Source organism: Carassius gibelio, chromosome A19, assembly GCF_023724105.1.
Source record: "Carassius gibelio isolate Cgi1373 ecotype wild population from Czech Republic chromosome A19, carGib1.2-hapl.c, whole genome shotgun sequence".
Classification (NCBI taxonomy): domain Eukaryota; kingdom Metazoa; phylum Chordata; class Actinopteri; order Cypriniformes; family Cyprinidae; genus Carassius; species Carassius gibelio.
The window spans coordinates 24,681,237-24,702,846 of NC_068389.1; the positions used below are offsets into that span (position 1 = coordinate 24,681,237).

The 21,610-nt window shown below is 36.0% G+C and overlaps 1 protein-coding gene across 1 annotated transcript; it reads left to right on the plus strand.

Moving 5' to 3' along the window:
* Positions 1 to 665: 665 nt before the first annotated feature.
* On the plus strand, positions 666 to 2,866 carry LOC127935494 (eukaryotic translation initiation factor 1b-like). Its single transcript, XM_052533410.1, has 4 exons — positions 666 to 849; positions 1,690 to 1,853; positions 1,954 to 2,055; positions 2,152 to 2,866. Exons 1-4 carry the CDS (start codon positions 819 to 821, stop codon positions 2,194 to 2,196), a joined length of 342 nt encoding a protein of 113 aa, XP_052389370.1. The 5' UTR covers positions 666 to 818; the 3' UTR covers positions 2,197 to 2,866.
* The last annotated feature ends 18,744 nt before the right edge of the window (positions 2,867 to 21,610 follow it).

Below are 21,610 nucleotides of genomic sequence, written 5' to 3' on the forward strand. Positions count from 1 at the left end.
TGGAGCTTGTGTAAATCCACGGGATGTAAATCCCATCATTAACAGAGACAAATAGAGACATCATTAGCAATGCCAAAGTACCACAAGCATCAACAGTACTTTAACCAGGAAATCATATTTTAATATAACTATAATACATGTCTACATTTTACCTGGTCTTCACTGCAGAACACATGATCCAGGGAGCGTGGTTGAATCCAGATCCAAGTCCTACCACCGTACATATATCTAAACCCACCCATCTCTACCCCTAGATCCAACCATGCCCCCTGGACCTTGTGTTTCTCTCCAAGTATAGGTCTCTGCAGGAAAGTAATGGGAGTTACCAGATCAGGGTGTTTTTAGACCATGAAACCTGATTGGCGTATGTCATAGTGATGGGGGTGGGGTTAGGTATGGGGGATCATCTTGATTGCATGATTTACAAACAGCCAGCAGTTTGAAAACACCCACAAAGTCATAAACGCCCATTTTTGCTCTCTCTCTATGTTTTTCAGTGAGGGACTTCTGACCTGCAAATATTTCCCGTGGTTGACAGCAGGTCTCTTTTGCTCTGCACAGACCCAAGTCTCGTCTTTGAAAAAAAAAAAAAGTATCGTCTTTGAGTATGGGTGACGTCATGCCCCCAGTTGGAGGCGGGGCTAAACAGAGCTGATCTCAAGCGCCCCGAATCCCAAGCGTCGCCATTTTGTAAGCTCGGCAGTCGCTACAGAAGCACCGAGTGAGAAGAAATCCCCTCATTAATCAGGCCAGATTCCCGAGAAAACAAAACCACAAGACTACCCGTTGTCGTCCGAAAGGAAAGGGAATCTTATCGTATGTCCGCTATCCAGAACCTCCAAACTTTTGGTAAGACTCGAAAACGTATTATTTTATTGTGTGGGGGAGGGGCGACTGAAAACGACAGCGTTATGTTGATGCTTAGCGAATAAATATTACTCTGGGGTTTTAAAAATACAAATGAACACACAATCTTTTTCTGATTGATTTAAACTAGTGACGTATTTGAATAAACGTATTTTTCTGTCGTATAAAATCGCAGAAATGCCAACTTGGGCCTTGTTTGTTTTATTGTTAGGTTTGCTCTTCTAATGTCGATTTATTCGCTTTATTAAAACCTCTTAACCGTCTTAAATCCGTTTTAAAGCTCTTTATTAGTTGGTTAGCGTCGAGTTTATCTCTAATTAAATCGAGATTATGCTCGACGACCAACATAACCATTTTGATCGCCAGCTTGTTTTTCTGGAAGGGAAACAAAATGGAAGACGCCAGTCGATGACGGTTTATTATTTTTAGATTTATCCCGAAACATCTCGATCATTACGATTTTAGATTAATGTCTAGATGAAAGAAAACTAACTTAACGCGTTAAACCTCAATCGTTAATTTTACACGGAACTATATCAAGCCTAAGATGTATCGAGCAGATCCAGCACACGAACGGTTAATGAACAGCCTGGTTTGCTTTGTTCCAATATGCTCTCGTGAGGACCCCACAGAATCAGATTTTACATGTGGAAATATTTGAGGTGATAGAACTAATTAGACTTGTTGTCCTTAATTTATAAAGTACTTGAGGTGACCTAGTTGAAAGATTAACTTTGAGCTGTTTCGAGAAGATCACACGTGACCTATAACCAGCAAAGCAGGACAAACATGGCTAATGTTGTTTGTTTTATCTATCCGAAGACCCCTTTGCTGATGCAACTAAGGGTGATGATCGGCTCCCAGCTGGGACTGAGGACTACATCCACATAAGAATTCAACAGAGGAACGGGCGGAAGACTCTGACCACGGTTCAGGGCATAGCCGACGACTATGATAAAAAGAAGCTAGTCAAGGCCTTCAAGAAGGTTGTCATTTAATTCAGTCTAAGATAAAGCACTTTCATTTGTTTTATGGTTTCATGAGTGGATCTTTTTTAACGTTCACATATAAAAAAAAAATTTTCAGAAATTTGCCTGCAATGGGACTGTGATTGAGCACCCTGAGTATGGTGAAGTAATTCAGCTGCAAGGTGATCAGCGCAAGAACATTTGCCAGTTTCTCACTGATGTATGTATGAACTCAAATGTTTTTTTTTGTGGCATGTAATCTGTTGTCCTTTTCATGGTAGCTGATTTAATCGACCCATTTCCGTCATTTTTACAGATTGAACTGGCCAAAGAGGAGCAACTCAAAGTCCACGGGTTCTAGAGGCTGATGTGAACGGACCCCTCCCCGAATCTTAACCTAACCTCCCCTGTTGTTGTGCTGCTGTTTCCCCCAGCAGACCCCCCCCCCCCCCACTCCACCCTTCTCAAAGGAAAAAAGCAGAAAATGATTACCTCTGATTTGAGACTTTTTAGTATGGCACCCTTATTAAAACGACCTGTCCTGTTCAAGCATGGACACACGACAAGGCAAATTGTGGGATAAATGATTTCTGTTTCTTGTCCCCTCCTTTAGCCATTTTTTTTAGTTAATCTTGTGCTGCTCTGAAGCACAAATTCCATGTAATTTTTTTTTTTCTCTCTTTGTTTTGTACAAGGTGTTTCAATAAAACCTTCAGATGCCATGTTTTGCACAATCCTTAAGTTGACGGGTGGGATGTGGGTGGGGCAGTTTATGTATTGATTTCTTGGTTCATATTTACATAGTACCATAAAGCATCTGCAATTTTAGTTCTGATGTGGGCCAGCCTGCTTCAGGGTTGCATTGGAGTGCCGCCTGTGCACAAAGCACAGCCACCCCATCGTGTCTCATTATGCTGGTCTTAACTGCCTTTTTTACCTTCGTCTTTCACAATATGCATAATTTAAATTTTCTAAACTTGTAAAACCGTATTTTGGTTTTGGTCTGGAATAAACAATTCCCATACTTCCAATGTTTTAGTTCCTTAAATGGAAAATATCTTGAATGCAGTGAGTGCTTTGGTTGTAATGGCAGTCGATCGCAGGAAACTGTCATGAATTAATTGATGTGGTTGTACTTGGGAATACATTCTTTTTTAATTGCGGATAGCGGATTTGGATAGTCATTTTATCTATGCATTTTGCTGACTTGAACCCATTATTCAGTTTCAGTTTATATATGATTGTTATAAAACTTGTTGGCTTGCCCTGTACATTTTTTTTTTTTTTTAAGCTCAGAAGTGTGTAAGCCACGCGTCATAACGCGAGACAGCATGGCTCAACCTGAGGGTAAGCTTGCTGAAAGATTGATTTTAGGGGAGTTTTCCGAGTGAATCACATTTTATAAGAGATTTGTTTATGCTGCCCGTTATTCACATTTAAGCTATAGAAGATATTCGTGAGCGACCTAGAAAACGTTTGATAAAATGTTATAATGCATATTATACGGACATAAGAAATGATAATCACTAACCAGGTCAAACTTCAATTCTGAGGTAGCTTTTACACTGACTTGGAGGAAAGTTTAGTTTTTATATGATTAGTGAATTATCTCGCAGTGCACCTGTATTCTTTCAGCTCCTTTCACTTCAGTTTAGTTCAACAAGATCAATGTAAAAGTCTTCTTTTACCGGATAATCCTCTTATAATCCTCTTATTAGCTACTGACGAATCTAATATGAGTGCAATAACCACCATTTGTAAACCGTTTCAAATTGTGGCTGTTTTCTGTTTTGCACAGCAGAGGGCACAACGGTAGTAAATATTACTCTCTGAAATATTTGTATAAATATTTGCAGCCTGGCAATGCTTTAAAGGTTGAAAAAAAAAAAAAAGTAAGCTAAATACTCAAAATAGGCATATTTTTGTGGCTGGCTGCAAGTAAACACACAAAAAAGTGCACGTCTAAAAAGGAGTGATTAGATTGTGTGTGTGTGTGTGTATGTGTGTGTGTGTGTGAGTGCAAAGCAGGGAAAGGGAAGGAGAGATGAGGGAAGTAAGACTTGATAAACAAACTACTGTACATCTTCCAGCCAGACAGGTCTCAGACATCAGAGGAAAAAGTCTCAGAAAACCTGTCAAGTCTGTAGAATTGCAATGTTGCTGAGAAGAAAAACTATGTGTTCTGTACTTTCAGATATAAAAAACGAGTATTTAATTCACTAGCTCTTGTTTAGGACAGTACATAAGTTGGCAGTAACTATGGCTGTGATAGCTTTTTGCTATTATAGGCAGTACGGTTTAATGAATATGCTCTTTATTTTAGTTGCAGCCATAAAATGACTGTTTTCCTATTTAATGTTGTTCAGTTGCTTTGACGCAATCTTTTTTGTTTAAAGTGCTATATAAATAAAGGTGACTTGACTTATTAACAGTGGTTTGTTACCACCTATTGGCAGTTTTTATTATGTTTTAAATCATTTAAAATGTCAGCATTAAACGTTTTATGTTTAACATATCAAAACATTATTTATGCATTTGTATTTGCAGGTTAAGTGCATTCATGTCCTGCATTAAACAGTGTGTAAATACATCAAAATGCCACTTCAGATGCAGCTTCTGTGTTGATTTCATTTGCTTGGTAACAGCCCAAATGTCTTATTAATCTAATTCACCGATTAATTGTAAGAATTAGACTCAAAAGATAATGGACACTTCTAGAAAAAAATTATGAAGGTAAAGCCTTATTAAAGTAAAAATGCCCATAAAATGTAAAAATAAAAATAATCTGTTTAACGTTATTGGAAAATATTACTTTCTATCAGTGTGAATTAAAAATAATACTAATGTTTAATCATTTTAGACACATGATTTTACTGAAGGCTACCAGAGGATAATGGTAACTGAGTTTATTTAATTCATAAACATAAACAAACTATATCTTCTCTATTTCCAGTTTGTAGCGTGGATCATTCATTGCAACATTTAATCTAATTCTCATGCTTAAAAATCTGTTATCTTGAAAAACAATTTATGCTACTACTGCCCACTGGTTTTAAACCTATATTATTATCCAATTTATGAGCCTTAAAACATCTTAAAATGCACACATTTAGGTCAGGAAAATCGAAATTTTCCTCAGTATTGATGCAATGTGGGAATATTGGTTAAAGCAACGCAAGTTTGTACGCTGCATTGTGTTGCACACTTTTAACACACAGCAGGCTTTCAAGAAAAGAAAAAAGATAAATTATTGGGGGCCTGTGCCCAAGAAGAGCTTTAGGTCTAGCAACGCCCCTGACTCAGACTAATGACTAAGAGTTTACTGCATGTTACAACTCAAACACCAAAGTAAATCACACTTAGACAGAACCCATAGATTAATCCATCCACTTTCCAAACTGCCTGTCTGTGCAGGACTGTTGGGATGCTGGAGGCAGGGAAACACCCCGGACCGACAGATTCAAGTGATAAATACAGGTTCAGAATGAAGAAGAACTGAGTAATTGTTTAGATGCTGAGTTCCAGTAACAAGTGTAGTGCCAATGCAATGGAAATGTTATGTTATGAATAGTCAAGTAATAATGGTTTTACTAAGAGTTAATTCAAATTCCAGGTAAAGTAATGGTATTAGTGTATTTATAGGGTTATCCAAAGTACTTCAAGAAATACAAAACTACTGAGGAAATGCGCCATTTTTATTAACCTATGAACTATAAGATGCCCTTCTTCAAAGTCACTGGCTTAAGAAATAATGATAATAAAAATCATTTATTTCACTAGCAAAGAGCTTTAATGAACTGTGCACAGAAAGGCCTAGTAATCAGGTTATTGATGGAAAATCAACTAGGATATTGACCTGCGGGCTAAATGCAATTAATTAGTCCAGTCAGTTGTGTGGGTTCAACCGGTTCTGCTATATAAACTCACTGTGATAGCCAATTGAAATCATTTTTTTTTATCATTTTATTTAATGAAACAGCCGATTAGTATAATAATTAGTTCTGTGTGTCTGGATGTAATTCAAAACATTTATGTATGCTTGCTTGCTTTGTATTAAAAAAAAGTGCTATAGCCTGAGGAGTTGTAATCAGTGTAAACATCAGGGAGTTTTTCCTCGCCGTTGTTGCCTTCGGCTTGATCAGTGGGAGTATAAGGGACTATTTGTTGTAAAGCTGTTTTGTGATAATATGCATTACGGAGAGAATTAACTGCATTAGGCTACTTGTTATTCAGAATATATCCCTGATCAAGAGCAATGCAAAATTGATTTTAGTGGACAGGAATATTTTAAACTCATAAGAAAGGATTTCCTCACAATTTGGCCTCCACTGATCCACTGTCAGGCATATCAATCATGATACTGTCCTTAAAGATCCTTTTATTTATAGTAACTTCGATTTGCAAGTTGTTGATACATTAATAGTGTAATAAGGCACGTGTTATTGAAGTGATCATCCTGTAAAAACGTAAAACTTTAAAATGAAGAAGAAGAAAGCACCATTCAAAGGTTAAGTCTTTATTTATTATTATTTATTATATAGCCTATTATGCTCATGCACAAAAGCCACATTTATATGTTCAGAAGTATAGTATAAATGAATAGTGAATACTGTAAAATATTATCAGACCTTTAATGTAAAATACCTATGTGGCGAGTGGGGCGGGGCCGAGAGGCGTGGGAACGAGGAGTGAGGCCAGGTGTAGTGATTGAAGATGAGCTGCACCTGCGCCCCACCGCCAGTATCGAGTCCCACGTAGGAGATGGAAGGATATAAAACTGGAGCGACGACCGTGAAGGACGAGAGAGGACCAGGCCTGGGATATTATTTTATGTTTGCTTTTTATTTGTGAGCGTCAGTCGCCGTGAGGGGCTGACGCGCTGTTTTGTATTTATTTTGAATATTAAAATTATGTTTTGATTGTGCGCTGGTTCCTGCCTCCTTCATGCTGGTTCCTGCCTCCTTCTTCCCGATGAATATGGAGATGTGAATATCGTTACAACCTAATTTATGATAAAATATAATTTATTCCAGTGATGGCAAAGCTGAATTTACCACATCATCAGGCCTATCCTTCAGTTTCATTGTGAAATGATTCTTTATAAATAATTCTTATTTGCTTGTTTGGTGCTTAATAATTTTTTACTATTCTTATAAAACAGTTGTTGTTCTTAATATTTCGTGGAAATATTTTTTTCTAGGATTTTTCTGTTTTAAATTTTTTATGTTCAAGAACACAAATTCGTTTCTTTTTTTTTTTGTTGCAACAATTTAAAAGACATAACTGTCACCTTTAATCAATTTAACATGCCTGTGCAGAATAAAATAATTTATTTATTTAATACAAAGGTTAAAAAAAGTATGTATAACTATACAAAACAAAAAAACTTCAAACTTTTGAATGGTAGATTTGAGAAGTTTTACTATCTTAATTCCAAAGAATGAAGAATGTTCCAAATAATGCTAAACTTCACAAATATGATACATTTGAGTACAACAAAAAAATATTGTGTCTAATTTTTTTAAATTTTATTTACATTTTATTTTTTTTGCAGTGAAGTGACAGTTCATTCATTCTATACAGTGAAGCTCTTTCACAAGAAAAACCACAACATTACAGTATATGTTTGCAGAAAATAGTTTACCCCTCAGAGAATTGCCATAATCTGTAAATTGATGAACACTGTGTATGGAAAATGACAGTTTTATCGAGATCTGCCTCTTGCTAGTGTGTGAATTGCTATGCCGGCGTACTCTTTTCAGGGATCCTGATTGCAGTATAATGACTGCCATCAACCTGGTGCAGTTTAACATTTTCTAATTCTGGGATCAAAGAGAGAAGCTTCTGATTCCTTTCCATCAAACGTGAAGAGATGAGACGGGCCTTTCATGTTCACATTTGCCTAGTCTCTCAAAATTAAATGGATGTCAGTAAAACAAAGTGGCTCGAGTGTAGGAAACATCTTGAGTTAAATGTTTGTTGGTTTCAAGCAGTGCCATGTTTAGGGCAACATCCAGGAAGCTTCTGTATAATTTTGTCATTGTTCTCAAACTCGCTCCCAGTCGGAGAGCTGGTGCTCGGCCCAGATGTCGAATCCATTTTGAGTGTTTAAACCACCAGAGGAAAGCCTCTTAGTACCATGCAGACGAAACGCTGTTGATCTTGAGTTAGTTTTGAGGTGCAATGGGCTTTGTTACCATGTAGAATAATTTTTTTCTTCTTTATCATGTGGGTTTGTTAAATAGTTTTTGAGTTCTTATGCCAAAAGTTTGCTCAAATATCAATGTGACCTTTAGGAATAAATATTACTTCATATTAAAAGGTGATGTGAATTCAGCATTCAGTTGCAAAAAGGTTTGCAGATGAATTTACTCATATTGAGATAGATATGCAGCTCAATATTTTCTATTTGCATGTGGATGTTGATTATGTGCACCGTGCAAATGATAAACAGGATTGTATCCTTTCAGATGCCTTATAAATTATTTGACATCTTTATAAAGGAGTGACTTATAAATTATTATTAATATATATATATATATATATATATATATTCCAGTGGTTTTGGTTGGAGTTTCTTACAGTCTAATTTATTCCCTTGGGTAGTTATTAAAATATCTATCTCCCATAACAACCCTGCAAACACAAACATGCACAGAAAGAGAAAGAAAACCTTCATGCTTGACAGTCGGGGCCTCCAAAAGATAGTTACACACACATAAACATAACATAAACACACACACAGAGTGCTGGCTGCATTACTTACAAATTGTTGTCTATTAATGATCACAAATTAATTACATTTTGAAAATTGTAAAAGTGATATGATCAAGTTCTGACTACATTTGGATTACTTTTAGATTTTGTTTGATATAAATTGTTTATAGAATAAACATAAGAGAACAATAAGTAGGGAAGGTCAATAAATTATGAAGAATTTACTGCCATAATGTAAAAAGTTTGTAGTAATGTAAAACCATAAAAAGTAACTTTGTCTGATTTCGAGCATTTTAAAACTCAATATAATCTAATTTTTTTTATTTTTCTGATTGTTACATAATCAGTTACTACCCAGTAATATATATTATATTTTTGTTATATTGTGAATTGATTTGTTTCATAATTTCCTGTATAAATTCTGTGAAAAAGCCCATACCAGATTGTTTAATGGCAGGTCATTGTGACAACTTACCCCATACATAATTGAGCATGTTGTCACAAATGTTGTGTTAAATTAACTGTATATTTTTGCTGGCACAAATATTTAAATGTTTTTTTTTTTTTTTTTTTTTTTTTTGCACCAACACTGAAAGATTTTCTCTGGAGTAAAAACTGTGACAAATCTGCTATATATTGTGCATCATACAGTACATCAATGAATACATTTATTGTAGTGAACGTTAATACTAGGAGTTGATGCGTAGATTTTCATGCTGTGTACGTACGTGTTAGAAAGTGAAAATCCATATAAAATGACATTTTATTTTCACCCAAAGCAAGGGAGCCGAAGTGCTTGTTTTCTGACAGCATCATTTGTTATAAACTTTCCCTGCAGGGTTAGAAGAAGATCTCAAACATTTTGTAAAATGGCCCTTCATGCGCACTCAGTGCAGTCATATGAAAACCGCTCCAAAAACAGCATTTTAACATTTTATTATGTTCTTCATAATATTCACAACGCAACATGGCACACTGCGACGGCATTGTAAGTGTAGGTGAAATCTCCTCAGCTTCAAAGCTTTAATAATTGCAGTGTCAGCCAATCACAAATAAGTACCACTAACAGAGCCAATTATAGCCAACAGAGTTATTCACCTCAATTAATAGAGTGACACAGTGCTGTTAGGGGCAGAGACTTTGACCAATGCCCTCCTTCGATGTGTCCAGACAGATAATTGCATGGTAGATATTAAAGTGGAAAAGAAAGAGCATATTTTACGTAAATGGTTAGTATGTAAAACTCAGTTTTCTGATGAAGAGTTAAAAAATAAAATAGACTTGCAACCTGATACTCACAGGTGAAGGACATACCCTTTTATGCTTCGATGAATAGCTGTGAAGTAGCTTGGAACATGGTGAGTGGTTTCTAGCTGGTCTTTAATTGCTAATCATTACATGGTACAAGTTAGTTGTTAGTTGATCAAAGCTGGTTATTAGCTGGTACACGGTGGTCATTATCTGGTCATCATTAGCTGACTGACCAGTCATCATGTTCCAAAATCCAGTTTGGCCATCGTAAGCTGGTATGACTAACTGGTAGCTGGTTTGTTGCTTTTCTAAAATGGTCTACTAGCTTCCTATAATTGGTCATTGGACTGGAAACTTTCAGTTGAAGTATAGTGTGATGTACAAACTACATGCAGCAAATGTTGAGGTGAAAGTGTTAACCTGGTGTATATATACCTTTCTGTCAGCAGCTCTGTCTTCACCTTGAAAAGTCCCGAGGCTCTGTGAGTGCAGCTCTTCACCTGTCCTTATATCCATATCTGCACTGCACGATGGCAACTGAATAATTAAGGGTCTGGGGTGCTAATACTCAATCTGAAGGCTTGATCACATTTAGAGGTGAGCTGATGTCCTCAAACTATGCTTTACCTTTCCATGCAGTTTTTGTAATATTGCTACATCACACGGAAGTCCTAAAAGGCTATGGATTATTACATGCATAACAATTTTCACGTTATCATGGCTTAAGTTTCTTGCAATCTCAACATAACAAAAGCTGTTTTCTTGTGATCACAACTTAATTTTCATCACTCATTCCCAAATGCATTCACCAGCGAATGTCAAAAAGCGGACCAAATCCGAACGTCCGCCAGCAAATGTAATAAAGCGGACCTAAGCCGACGTCCCCTGTTTGCTGGGAACTGACTCAAATGATTCGCGATCCCGCTCCGAACTCCCAAACTGACTCAAATGATTCGCGATCCCGCTCCGAACTCCCAAACTGACTCAAATGATTCGCGATCCCGCTACGAACTCCCGAACTGATTCAAATGATTCGCGAACCCGCTACGAACTCCCGAACTGACTCAATTGATTCGTTAACCCGTTCCGAACTCTCGAACTGATTCAAATGATCCGCGAAGCTGCTCCGAACTCCCGAACTGATTCAAATGATTTGCGATTCCCAAACTGACTAAAATGATTCGCGAACCTGCTCCGAACTCCCAAAATGACTCAAATGATTCGCGATCCCCAAACTGACTCAAATGATTCGGGATCCCGCTTTGAACTCCCGAACTGACTCAAATGATTCGCGAAGCCGCTACGAACTCCCGAACTGATCCGCGAAGCCACTCCGAACTCCCGTACTTTTTCAAATGATTCGCAATCCCCAAACTGACTCAAATGATTCACGAACCTGCTCCGAACTCCCGAACTGACTCAAATGATTCGTGATCCCGTATCGAACTCCCAAACTGACTTAAATGATTCGCGATCATAATCTGAAGTTCCCATCTAAAATCAATTGACAACGCCAGCACTACTATTGGCTTAGTTCTCTAATTTCCTCACATTTACTGATTATAAGGTACGAAAAGTATGTTGTTAACAAATAAAATATCAATATTTCCATTCCGAACTGCTTTCCACATCGAAACATCCACGAACATAACCAGGTGAGCAGATCACTCACTATTTGATTTCTCTAGTCTTTATCCACTCATCATCATCATCATCCACCAATCAGAACACAGGAGAACTCTTTGACCACAGCTGCTGTTCTTCTAAAGCTCTTGCAGCAGCTCAGCACTGGTTTTTTTGAGGTGCTCGGATCACATCAGATTGTAGTTAATCTTGCAGATCATGACTTATATCTACTCTTCCTCTCCCTGCAGTTTGGTAATATAAAGATTCATCCTTTGAACTCCCACCTCTTCTGTGGGTTTTATTGTTCGGAGCCTGAATTTGGGCTCCTGGGGTCTCAAAAAAGAAACATTTTCGATCTCCAAGGTGAACGTTATGACAACACACTCTTAGAAAAAAGGGTTAATTGGGATTCTATATAGAACCATAGGGTTCCTTATTCAACTCCAAAGAACCTTTTATGCTAAAAAGGTTATATAATGACGAGAATGAATTTTGGGATCATTCACATCAGGGGCGTAGCCATCTTTTCAGAACTGAGGGGGACAGAAATGACACACACAAACACACACACACACACACACACACACACATATATATATATATATATATATATATATATATATATATATATATAAAACATTACGATATAACATTTCTGTAATCTAAATAGCCTACTAGTCAACAGTTTTTTAACAGTAAGATTTTTAATGTTTTGAAAGAAGTCTCTTCTGCTCACCCAGATTATTTGATCCTAAGTACAGCAAAAGCAGTAATATTGTGAATTTTTTATACTAATTAAAATCACTGTTTTCTGTCTGAATATATTTGAAATGTAATGTATTCCTGTGATCAAAGGTGAATTTTCAGCATCATTCCTCCAGTCTTCAGTGTCACATTAATCAGAAATCATTCTTAATATGCTAATTTGCTGATTATCAATATTTAAAATAGATGAGAACATTTTTTCAGGATTCTTTGATGAACATAAGGATCCACAGATCAGCATTTATGTGAAATAAAAAGCTTTTACAACATTACACTATCAAAAGCTTAGTCAGTATGTATATATGTTTTTTGCAAAGGATTCATTAAATTGATCAAAAGACATAATTTTACAAGAGATTTCTATTTCAGATAAATGCTATTCTTCTGAACTTTCTATTCATCAAAGAAACCTGAAAACATTCTACTCAGCTGTTTTCAACATTATCATAATATGAGTTTTTCTTTTTTTATCTTCTTTTATCTTCTACACGTCCCTCGCATAATCTACGCCCCTGCGGTACGCTAAAAGCACGTTCTTGGCGTACTGAGAGGTGGCGGTATGCTCAAGAGCTATATTTGGAAGTGGCGTTACTGATTACCGGTGCGTACCGGCCCACTTAAAGCACTGTTTACAGCAGTGATTTTTTGTGAAAACTGTGATGCAGTTTTCAAGTGGCCTTGAAAGATCTAATTTATTTTGCACTACTGGTCACAAATACTATCTGCAGACAGACCGATGATCCCAGAATCTAAACACAAAGCACAAAAGGCTCACAAGGGGCTTTTTCTTTAGAGAAGTTTGTTGTGTTCTTAGCATTTAGAGTCGAATATCTCTTTCTGTGGACTGAATATTTCATCAAAACTGTGAAGAATAAATATGGTCTGCCAAGGCTACTGTCTTAACAGACGTTACAACTTTTCTGTATGATGTTTTTTTTCTGTGGAGAAACAGCTTAATATAAGAGATGTAAACATGCAACAGGCTCCAAAGTCTGTTGGTAGACATCCATAGAGAACAAAGTGCAAGGGTAAGCAGTGTCCTTAAGAGAGACATTTGCTTTTTGGTTGCCGTTTTTATGGGCTTCCATTTAAGTGTTTCAAAACGTCCCAGAGATTCACACAAATGCACACCATTGTTTGAGCCAGTGCTGTTTTTTCAACCCTGAAACAAACAGACAATTATGCACAGAATATACACAGGCTGTTGTTGAAGAGTTTAGCTATTTGTGAAAAGACAACCCACACTGGATGGAGCAGATTATCATTATGCTTTGGTGATCACAAGAATTAGGTTCTAGGTAATTCAACAATGTTTGTCAGAGCAGAATTGGAGGATATCTGTTGAGAATGCTATTCAGGACCAGAAGATTGTTCTCATAAGTCTCTCCTATGGCTAGAACAGGATCATACAAGCAACATTTCCCAGTCCAATTGTTTCGTGCCCAACTACCTTCACAGCTGGTTAATTACCTTCTTTAGAGATCAATATTTAATTAGGAAATGTTTTTGCCCATGGTTGCAGTTTTAGACAGTCATCAGACTGAGAGGCCACTCTCTCCACATTTAATAGAATCGAAATTCATTCATAAGATGCGTTCGGCTCCTAATAAATTATGCTTTGATCGACAGAAAGGCCTTCCTTATCTTGTTAGTTAGGTTTTATTTCCTTTAGGCCAGAAACAATGTTTGTTTATGCAATTATTCTTGTTGGCATTACAATATCAGGTTATAAGGCTCTTGAGGATTTGCTGTACAGTAATCATAAGTATCTTCAGTGTGATGTTTCTTCGGGTGCTCTCATCTTTTCTGGCTTTTGCAGCAGCTGTGTTCCCTGTCCACATATTTTTGTGTGTCATATTTTATTCGCTGTAATGTTCGTGTTTGTCACATTACCCAACACAATGGAAACTTTTGGCCCTCTGGACTTGGTTTTCCAAAAAATGAAATTTGTCACCCATGTATCATTCTGAAATCACATGACATAACAACATTCATTCTTCTGCGGAGCACAAAAAAGCAGGTATTTTGATGATTCTCCAATATTTGAGCATCAAATAAAATTCAGTCGGTCCAAAAAAGTCACTGGACCACACTGACTGAGTTTGTTATATGCTTTAGAAGAAAACGAAACAATATTTCAGTTTTTCCAATTGAAATACCACATTTAATTGCTTTTTCTTTGTAAATGTTTGTGAAACTTAACTAGCAGTTTTCGAGTGAAAGTAGTTTCAACAACAATTTATTCTTCAGTGCTTGATAAATATTAAATTAGTTATCTGTTTGGTTATACTGTTTGTCTCACTCCTAGTTTATCAGGGGTTTAAAAAGCAATAATGAATATTTTCATGATGGATTTCCATATTTAGCAAATGAATGCCTGGTGCTGAAATCTGTTTGTTTTAATAAAAAACAACCTCTGGGACACGAAAGCGCTTGTAGCTGAAACACCCAATGACAATGTAACGTGACAAAACATGGCCATGCATTTGAATCCTAGGGAAGAGCCTCAGACAAAACTTGTGGTCATATAAATTGAAATGTTCCCATGAGCACGCTTATACAGTGCCGTATTTTTGGCATACTGACAAATAATTTCTCCTGACACTCATTAAAGACTTCAAAGGAAGCTTTTCATCCCCTAAATGCTTCACATGTTCCAACTGGGAGACAAGACTTCGGCTAAATCTGTAGCCGCTATCTCGGTTTCTGACAGCATGCTAATGTTCAATAATAGATGTGTGAGAACAAGACCCAAACTACATTTGAATTAATTTTTCAGCTGCCCTCATTCACCCCTCGTCTCCTGCTTTTCTCAGCTCCTCCTACCTCTTCTATTATGTCTCTCTTTTTTTGGCAATTGCGTAATAGGCACCGTCTTGCAAACCATCATAATATAAGCTCTCTTATCCAGCTCCACAGGGAGCTGTCATTAATTTTCCCTTGCCATCTCCCATTTTCGCCTCCTGCACTTATCTACGTCCCCACACACGTCTTGTTGAAGCCCCCGAAAGACTTCAGAAACTTCTTATTTCTGTTTTATGTTTCCTGTGTTATTTCTCTCTCACACTTTTTCTGTCCTTTGTGATTCAGTGTTTTTCATCTGTTCTCCTTCACTGGCAGAACGTACAGCCGGCGTTCACTCACCTACTCGTACACTTTCTCATGTTTGTCCCCTATCTGACACGCCACTTTTCTTTACAAGGCGAGACAACTATCGAGAAAAAAGGGATATTTAATGTATGAAGGTGAGTGGATTGTTTTCAGAAAGGTCATATAAAGTAGCAACTGTAGGGTAAAAACTTTTTAAAGGGAAAGTTCACCCAAAAATGAAATTTCTTTTGTTGTTCCAAACGTATATTAATTTATTTTTGTAGAACACCAAAAGAAGATATTTTGAAGGATGTTGGTTACCAAACAGTAGCTGGTAGCCATCGACTTCCATAGTATTTTTTTTTTCATATTATAGAAGTCGATGGCTACCATTAAAACAAAATATCTTTAAAATATCTTATTTTTTGTTCAACAGCAGACCTGCCAACGATTTGTCACTCTAAACCTAAACCTGCGCTTCTGTCCACACGCTGTACTCAAAACAAGCAACAGAAGAGTCAAACTAATTAGAGCGCAGGGTTCGTTCCCCAAATAGCAAGCGGGGAGGACTGGTAAATGCATAAGGCCTATCATTAAAAAGAGACTGCCACATCATAAAATCCCTACTTCATCTCCCATCCACTTCCACCGTCTTTATGATTTCTTAAGCGAGGGCAGTCAGTAAAGTCATTATTTTGTTTTTGTTTTGCATTTACATTATTTGATATCGTTTATGAGATAGAAGCGCTAGCTAGGTAACATTAGCCTCAACAGTTATGATAGTGATGCTTCACCAGAAGGTTATGAGCCTTTTTGTTTATAATTTTCTTATTGCTTATCATTATGTCCATTCAGTTACAGTGATAGCTGGATGCCTTTGTCCATATTAGGGATTTCCTGGAGGATCATTGATTCTATTACTTCTGTGATGCATATTTGGTGTTTCTGTGCAAGGGTGCCCTCTGGCGTCCTGTATGAATGAAACAGACATTACATATAATACACATAAAATTAATACTTCTTTAAAATGAAATATGAAATACGCATATGATATTTCATGTTTTTCTACAATGTACAGATGTATACTGATGTTTTAATTATAGTGTACTAATGTTTATTTATTTATTTATTTAAATCGCAAATCACAAAAAAAACAGAAGAAGAAACTCTGATGTGCCAGGCCATCAGAACCGAACTGAACTGACAACTGTGGTTACAAAAGACTGAGTGCACACCTGCTAACCTTGAAATTAACCATCAAGGTAACAATGTGGCAATCTTGAAATATATGAACTGAATATATGAACAATATATGAACAATTATGTAATCTTTATCAAATCTCAGAATTTCATTCTTTACATTATAATGTTGTGATGTCTAAATTAACTAAATAATGAATAAAATGTGGTTTAATTTAAAGCTATTTATTTGGACAAAATAGTTGTCCATTTATTGGTTAAAAGCCATAATGTGAAAAATTATTATCATCTTATTGGTATAAATTTAATGTGTTAATAATCAGTGAACATTCAAGGTTTTATCACTAATTTGCAAAATTGAGTGTTATTTTTATAATATTATTTATATGATTATAGTATTTATACTGTTAAAGTTTTTATTCATATTAAGAAGCAGCTTCTATTTTGAAATATACAAATTTTAGTTTAATTTAAATTTTACAGAGCCACTACGCTTAGTCATTTTAATTATTACAAAAAAAGTGGAAAAATGTATGATTTATTTTATTTTATTTATATTTCTATTAAGATATAATTATTTTGTATAGTTTGTCATTTAAGTACTTTTTTTCACTTGGTTGCCAAGGTTTTCATCTAAGGTTTATATGTTATTTCAGTTTAATTTTTTTTTTTCAATTAACAAAAACAGTTTTTAGATTTAGTTAACAATAGAAACACTGCTAACATGTTTTTGTTATGCTAGTTGTGCTACTCTAGTATCTGACAAGTTATGTAGTCAATGATTTACACTTCACAAGGGTTTGCAAAAATGTACACAGGCATGTTACTAAACATTTGTAAAAATTGTATTATGCCAAACACGCTTTTAAATACAGTATGCATTTTTTTTTTGGACCGATGAGAACTTCAGAATTGTTTTTTATGTATTCCGACTTCCTTTCAGACAGACCTGGACCTTTCTACACCCTCAAATCACAGCTTAGGTATTTATACACACTACAGTATGTCAAAATCCTCCATCAGAACTTTTTCTGTAAGTACTTTATATCCAGTGTTGTGGGTAGCGCGTTACAAAGTAACGCGTTAGAGTACTCTAATTACTTTTTTCCTGAAATTTGTAACTTAACGCGTTAGTTTCGTGCGTAAGTAATCAGTAACTTCGTTATTTTTTTTAAAAAAAAAGTAATCCGTTATTTTAAGGAAAGGAAAATCCCGACTGCAGCCTGCTTTTTGTCAGACAGTAGTCCTAGGTCTACTGTGCCACCTGCGGATGTATCAGCGGAGCCGAAGCTCTGTGATCGTAAAGTCAATGGCTGTGATGCGTCTGTGCCCTGCGCCTGACCCTGTGTGTGTGTGTGGGGGGCTTTTTTTTTTTTTTCGAACTCCCGGCAAGATAGCAGAGAGGACAGCGTTTGGTTTATGGAAGTACGCACATTATTTTCAATTTGTCAACGAAAAAGAAAAGAACATAACGGTAAAATGCACACTCTGCTTTGGTGAAAAGCTTCTGTCGACCGCCAAAAATGCTACCTCAAATTTAACGCTACGTTTTAATCACTACTTTGAAGAGTAAATGTAAGAGGACTGTGTTAAAGCGAATTTAGGCTTGTGACTGTGAGTGACACTTTAATAATAATTAGTTCGGCTATTAAGTGATTTGTCATTTGCCTGTGTGGCAGTGAAGGATTTAATTCGGTTTGTTATCATTTTTGTTTGACAGGCAGCTGTTAATTTCTGTTAGATCATTGGCTGGCTGGTTGTTCATCATTTCTAAATGGATTTAAATCTGCAAGCCTGTTTAAGGTTGTGTTTACAAGTAAGCATACTTGTACTTTGATAACTGCATTATTTAAAGTTAAAGAAAAATCAGGAGTTATCTTGTGGTGCTCATAATATACAGTAGCTACCCAGGCTGGGTAGGTGCGAATTTTGATTAATAATATGTTCTGTGATAATAAATAAATAAAACGCCATGTGGAATAGCCTATTGTTGACTGTCTTTCCTGTTATTGTTATCCTGCAGTGTTAATTTAGTCGGATGACTGACGTTATTCATTGTCGGGAGTCATGACTTCTAGGTGCATTTAAAGGGGCCGGGGGCTGTGTCTGTCATGTGTGAGCCGCTGCGAACTGCTTTTAATTTTTGGTAACGCATGAGTACTCTAACGCGTTACTTTTATAAATAGGTAACGCTGTATCATAACTGATTACTTTTAATTGATGGTAACGTTGTAACCTAACTAACTACTTTCCAAAGTAACTATACCCAACACTGTTTATATCTGTAACACACATATAAATTCATGCATCCAGACTGCTACATTTGAAGCTATTCAAGTGGATTATGATCCATGACAGATGCCTTATACTTGACTAAATTCTCTCTCATCCTTGTCCTAAGAGCATTTTTTTCAAATTTTTTTTTTTTGGTTCTCTAAAAAGAGCAATCAGTATTGGTAGCAGCGGTTTCTTCGAGCTCCTCTAACGGGGAAGCATGACATGCAGAGTGACGTGTGAAAGACAGCGTCAGCAGGCATAATATCAGCTTAGTCTGTCCATGTCATCCAAATCTGGACTGGGTTTATCAGCACGGTTTTTCCACTGAGAGCCAGAGTTCAGATGAATGTGGGTTTCAGCCATTTGGAAGATCAAAGTAATCTCTAAATACGAGTCTACATAAATCACTGTAGGTTTTTATGGGCATTTGGAAACTCATCTGCCCATTTGTCCTCGACGGCACGAGAATGCTTGTATATTTAGGTGTTACACCGAGGCAGAAAAAGACCACTGGGAGAGAGAGAAAATGAGAGTGACTGTGTTAAAGTGTAATATCATTTAATTAAAAATCCAGCTAAGCTTCTTCCCCCATTAGGCTTGAAGTAAGTTAAGCGTGTGGCATAGAAACATGCCTCGAGCTGATACAGGTTTCACAGTCAGTACAAGCCACAGTTATACTTTTGAATATTTCAGTTTTAAAGGTGAGCTATAGAAATGCTTTGGGGTCAAATGAACAAACTAAAGTTATTGAGTGAATACATAAAAGTTAGTGTTACCTTGAACATCATTCATCCTTGCTTTAACTGATGATTAAAGAACTTGCGATTTTTTGTTTTAGAAAGACAGAAAGACCAAAGTAATGCACCTGTAAATGCAATTACAGTATTTCAGAAATTATCTATCTAAATGTCTATTTAAATGTGTCTTTCATCCATATGTTTGTCTGTCTGTCTATGTCATTATCCATCCTCCATCCATCCATCATCCAACCATCTCTTTATTGTTCTTTCTCTCTTTCTATCTATCCTTCTGTTTGTCTTGTCTATTTATCTATGTCCACCTGCCCATCCATCCATCTATCATTATCATGGCTTTCTTTAATATAATAATCTTATCAGAAGGTATTAAACATGAAGGAACTGTTATGGTTTTACTCTTTTAAAGTTGTGGCATCACTCATTATTCATAAAATTTTGAGAGTTTCTCATATGCATGAAGTAAAGCAGCTGTTAAGAAGGATATGTATTACCACCAAGAGAGTCATGAGTACTTTCATTATGTCTCAGGTCATTAGCATTCTCTTTACCTTTCCTATCAATCTGTCAATGCTGAAAATGCCATTAGAGACACATGAAATGTTTGCTGTTCTGTAAATGTTCTTCTTTCCCAGAGGATATGAGCATTTCTGCTGTGTGCTTGAAGGAAAGCAGCTCCCCGAGCCGTCAGTGTAGAACAAAATATGTTTTTCTCTATCATCTGTTGCCTTCCTCTTCTATGAATCCCTGCAGGTTTACTAATGGTTCTATGTTTAACAAATGCAAATGTTAACTTCTGCATTATCGAAATGGTTTATGAGTTATCGTTTGCTTTGATGCCATTCTAAATGGAGTTTATCAGTTTCAATACACATATAAAAACACCCAGGACCTTATAGGGGTGGGTGATATGACCAAAATCGTTTATCACGATAATGATATACATAATTATTATTTTTTAATTTTTTATTTAAGTTACAAAAGGGATTTAGTCGAGAGCAGTGAGAGACTTTCTCTCTGTTGTTTGATTAATATGAATGGCAGACAGGATAAATATTGGACTGCTTCCCCTTTAAGATAAGAAGTCTATATCCAATAAACTGTTACATATGCGTTTTTTTTTTCAGCTGTTTACTCTCTCTTAAAACCTAAACCACTGTGTTTATGGGGATACTTGCAAAGACCGGGATGTAGACACATATAAGTGTCAGTGGTGGACGAAGTACACAAATCAAGTACTTGAGTAAAAGTACAGATACGTATAATAAGATATTACTCCAGTAAAAGTAAAAGTACTCCTTTTTCAATTTTACTCAAGTGAAAGTACAAAAGTACTCAATTTTTTATGTACTTAAGTAAAAAAGCACTGAAAGATAGATGTTTGCAATTTTATATAGGTTATTTAATATTATATTAGCACTTTTTTTTATATAATCCTACTGCTCAAAATACCTGGGATTTTTTCCAAAATAAGAACTTTATGGAGTCAAGATATATTTTTGTTGTTGATATGGACTACACTGACGAGAGTAATGTTCACTGTGAAGCTTACACTGTGATATACCTGAGAGAAAACAGAGATGACCATCTGATTTTCACCAGTAAGAACAAAGTATTTTAAAGTTTGTTTTTTTTACAGAACATCACAGTTATATATGACATTATAATAAGGCCTGAAGATTTTAAGGAAAATATAATTATATTTTCATAATTATTTTTTCCTTCTCAAACCTTGTCTGTGGTGTAAAAACACCCCTGGCCAAACGGGGTGCATCTCTTCCCCTCTTTGATAATTACTGTAGTTACCATGTTTTGTACAGCACATCCTTTCTTTTCTCCCCAGATGTAATATATATATATATATATATATATATATATATATATATATATATATATACATATATACCTATATATATAGGTGGTTGAATAAAAATATTTGGACATTATTTATAAAAATTACCTCAAGTTAGCACCAGCAAGCTTGTTAGCTAGACAGTTAGCATCAGCTAACAATATTTACTTATTTTCAGTACGGTTATGAAAACGTCCTTAATAACAATGGATGAAAAGTTTACAGCTCTACTGATGATTAAG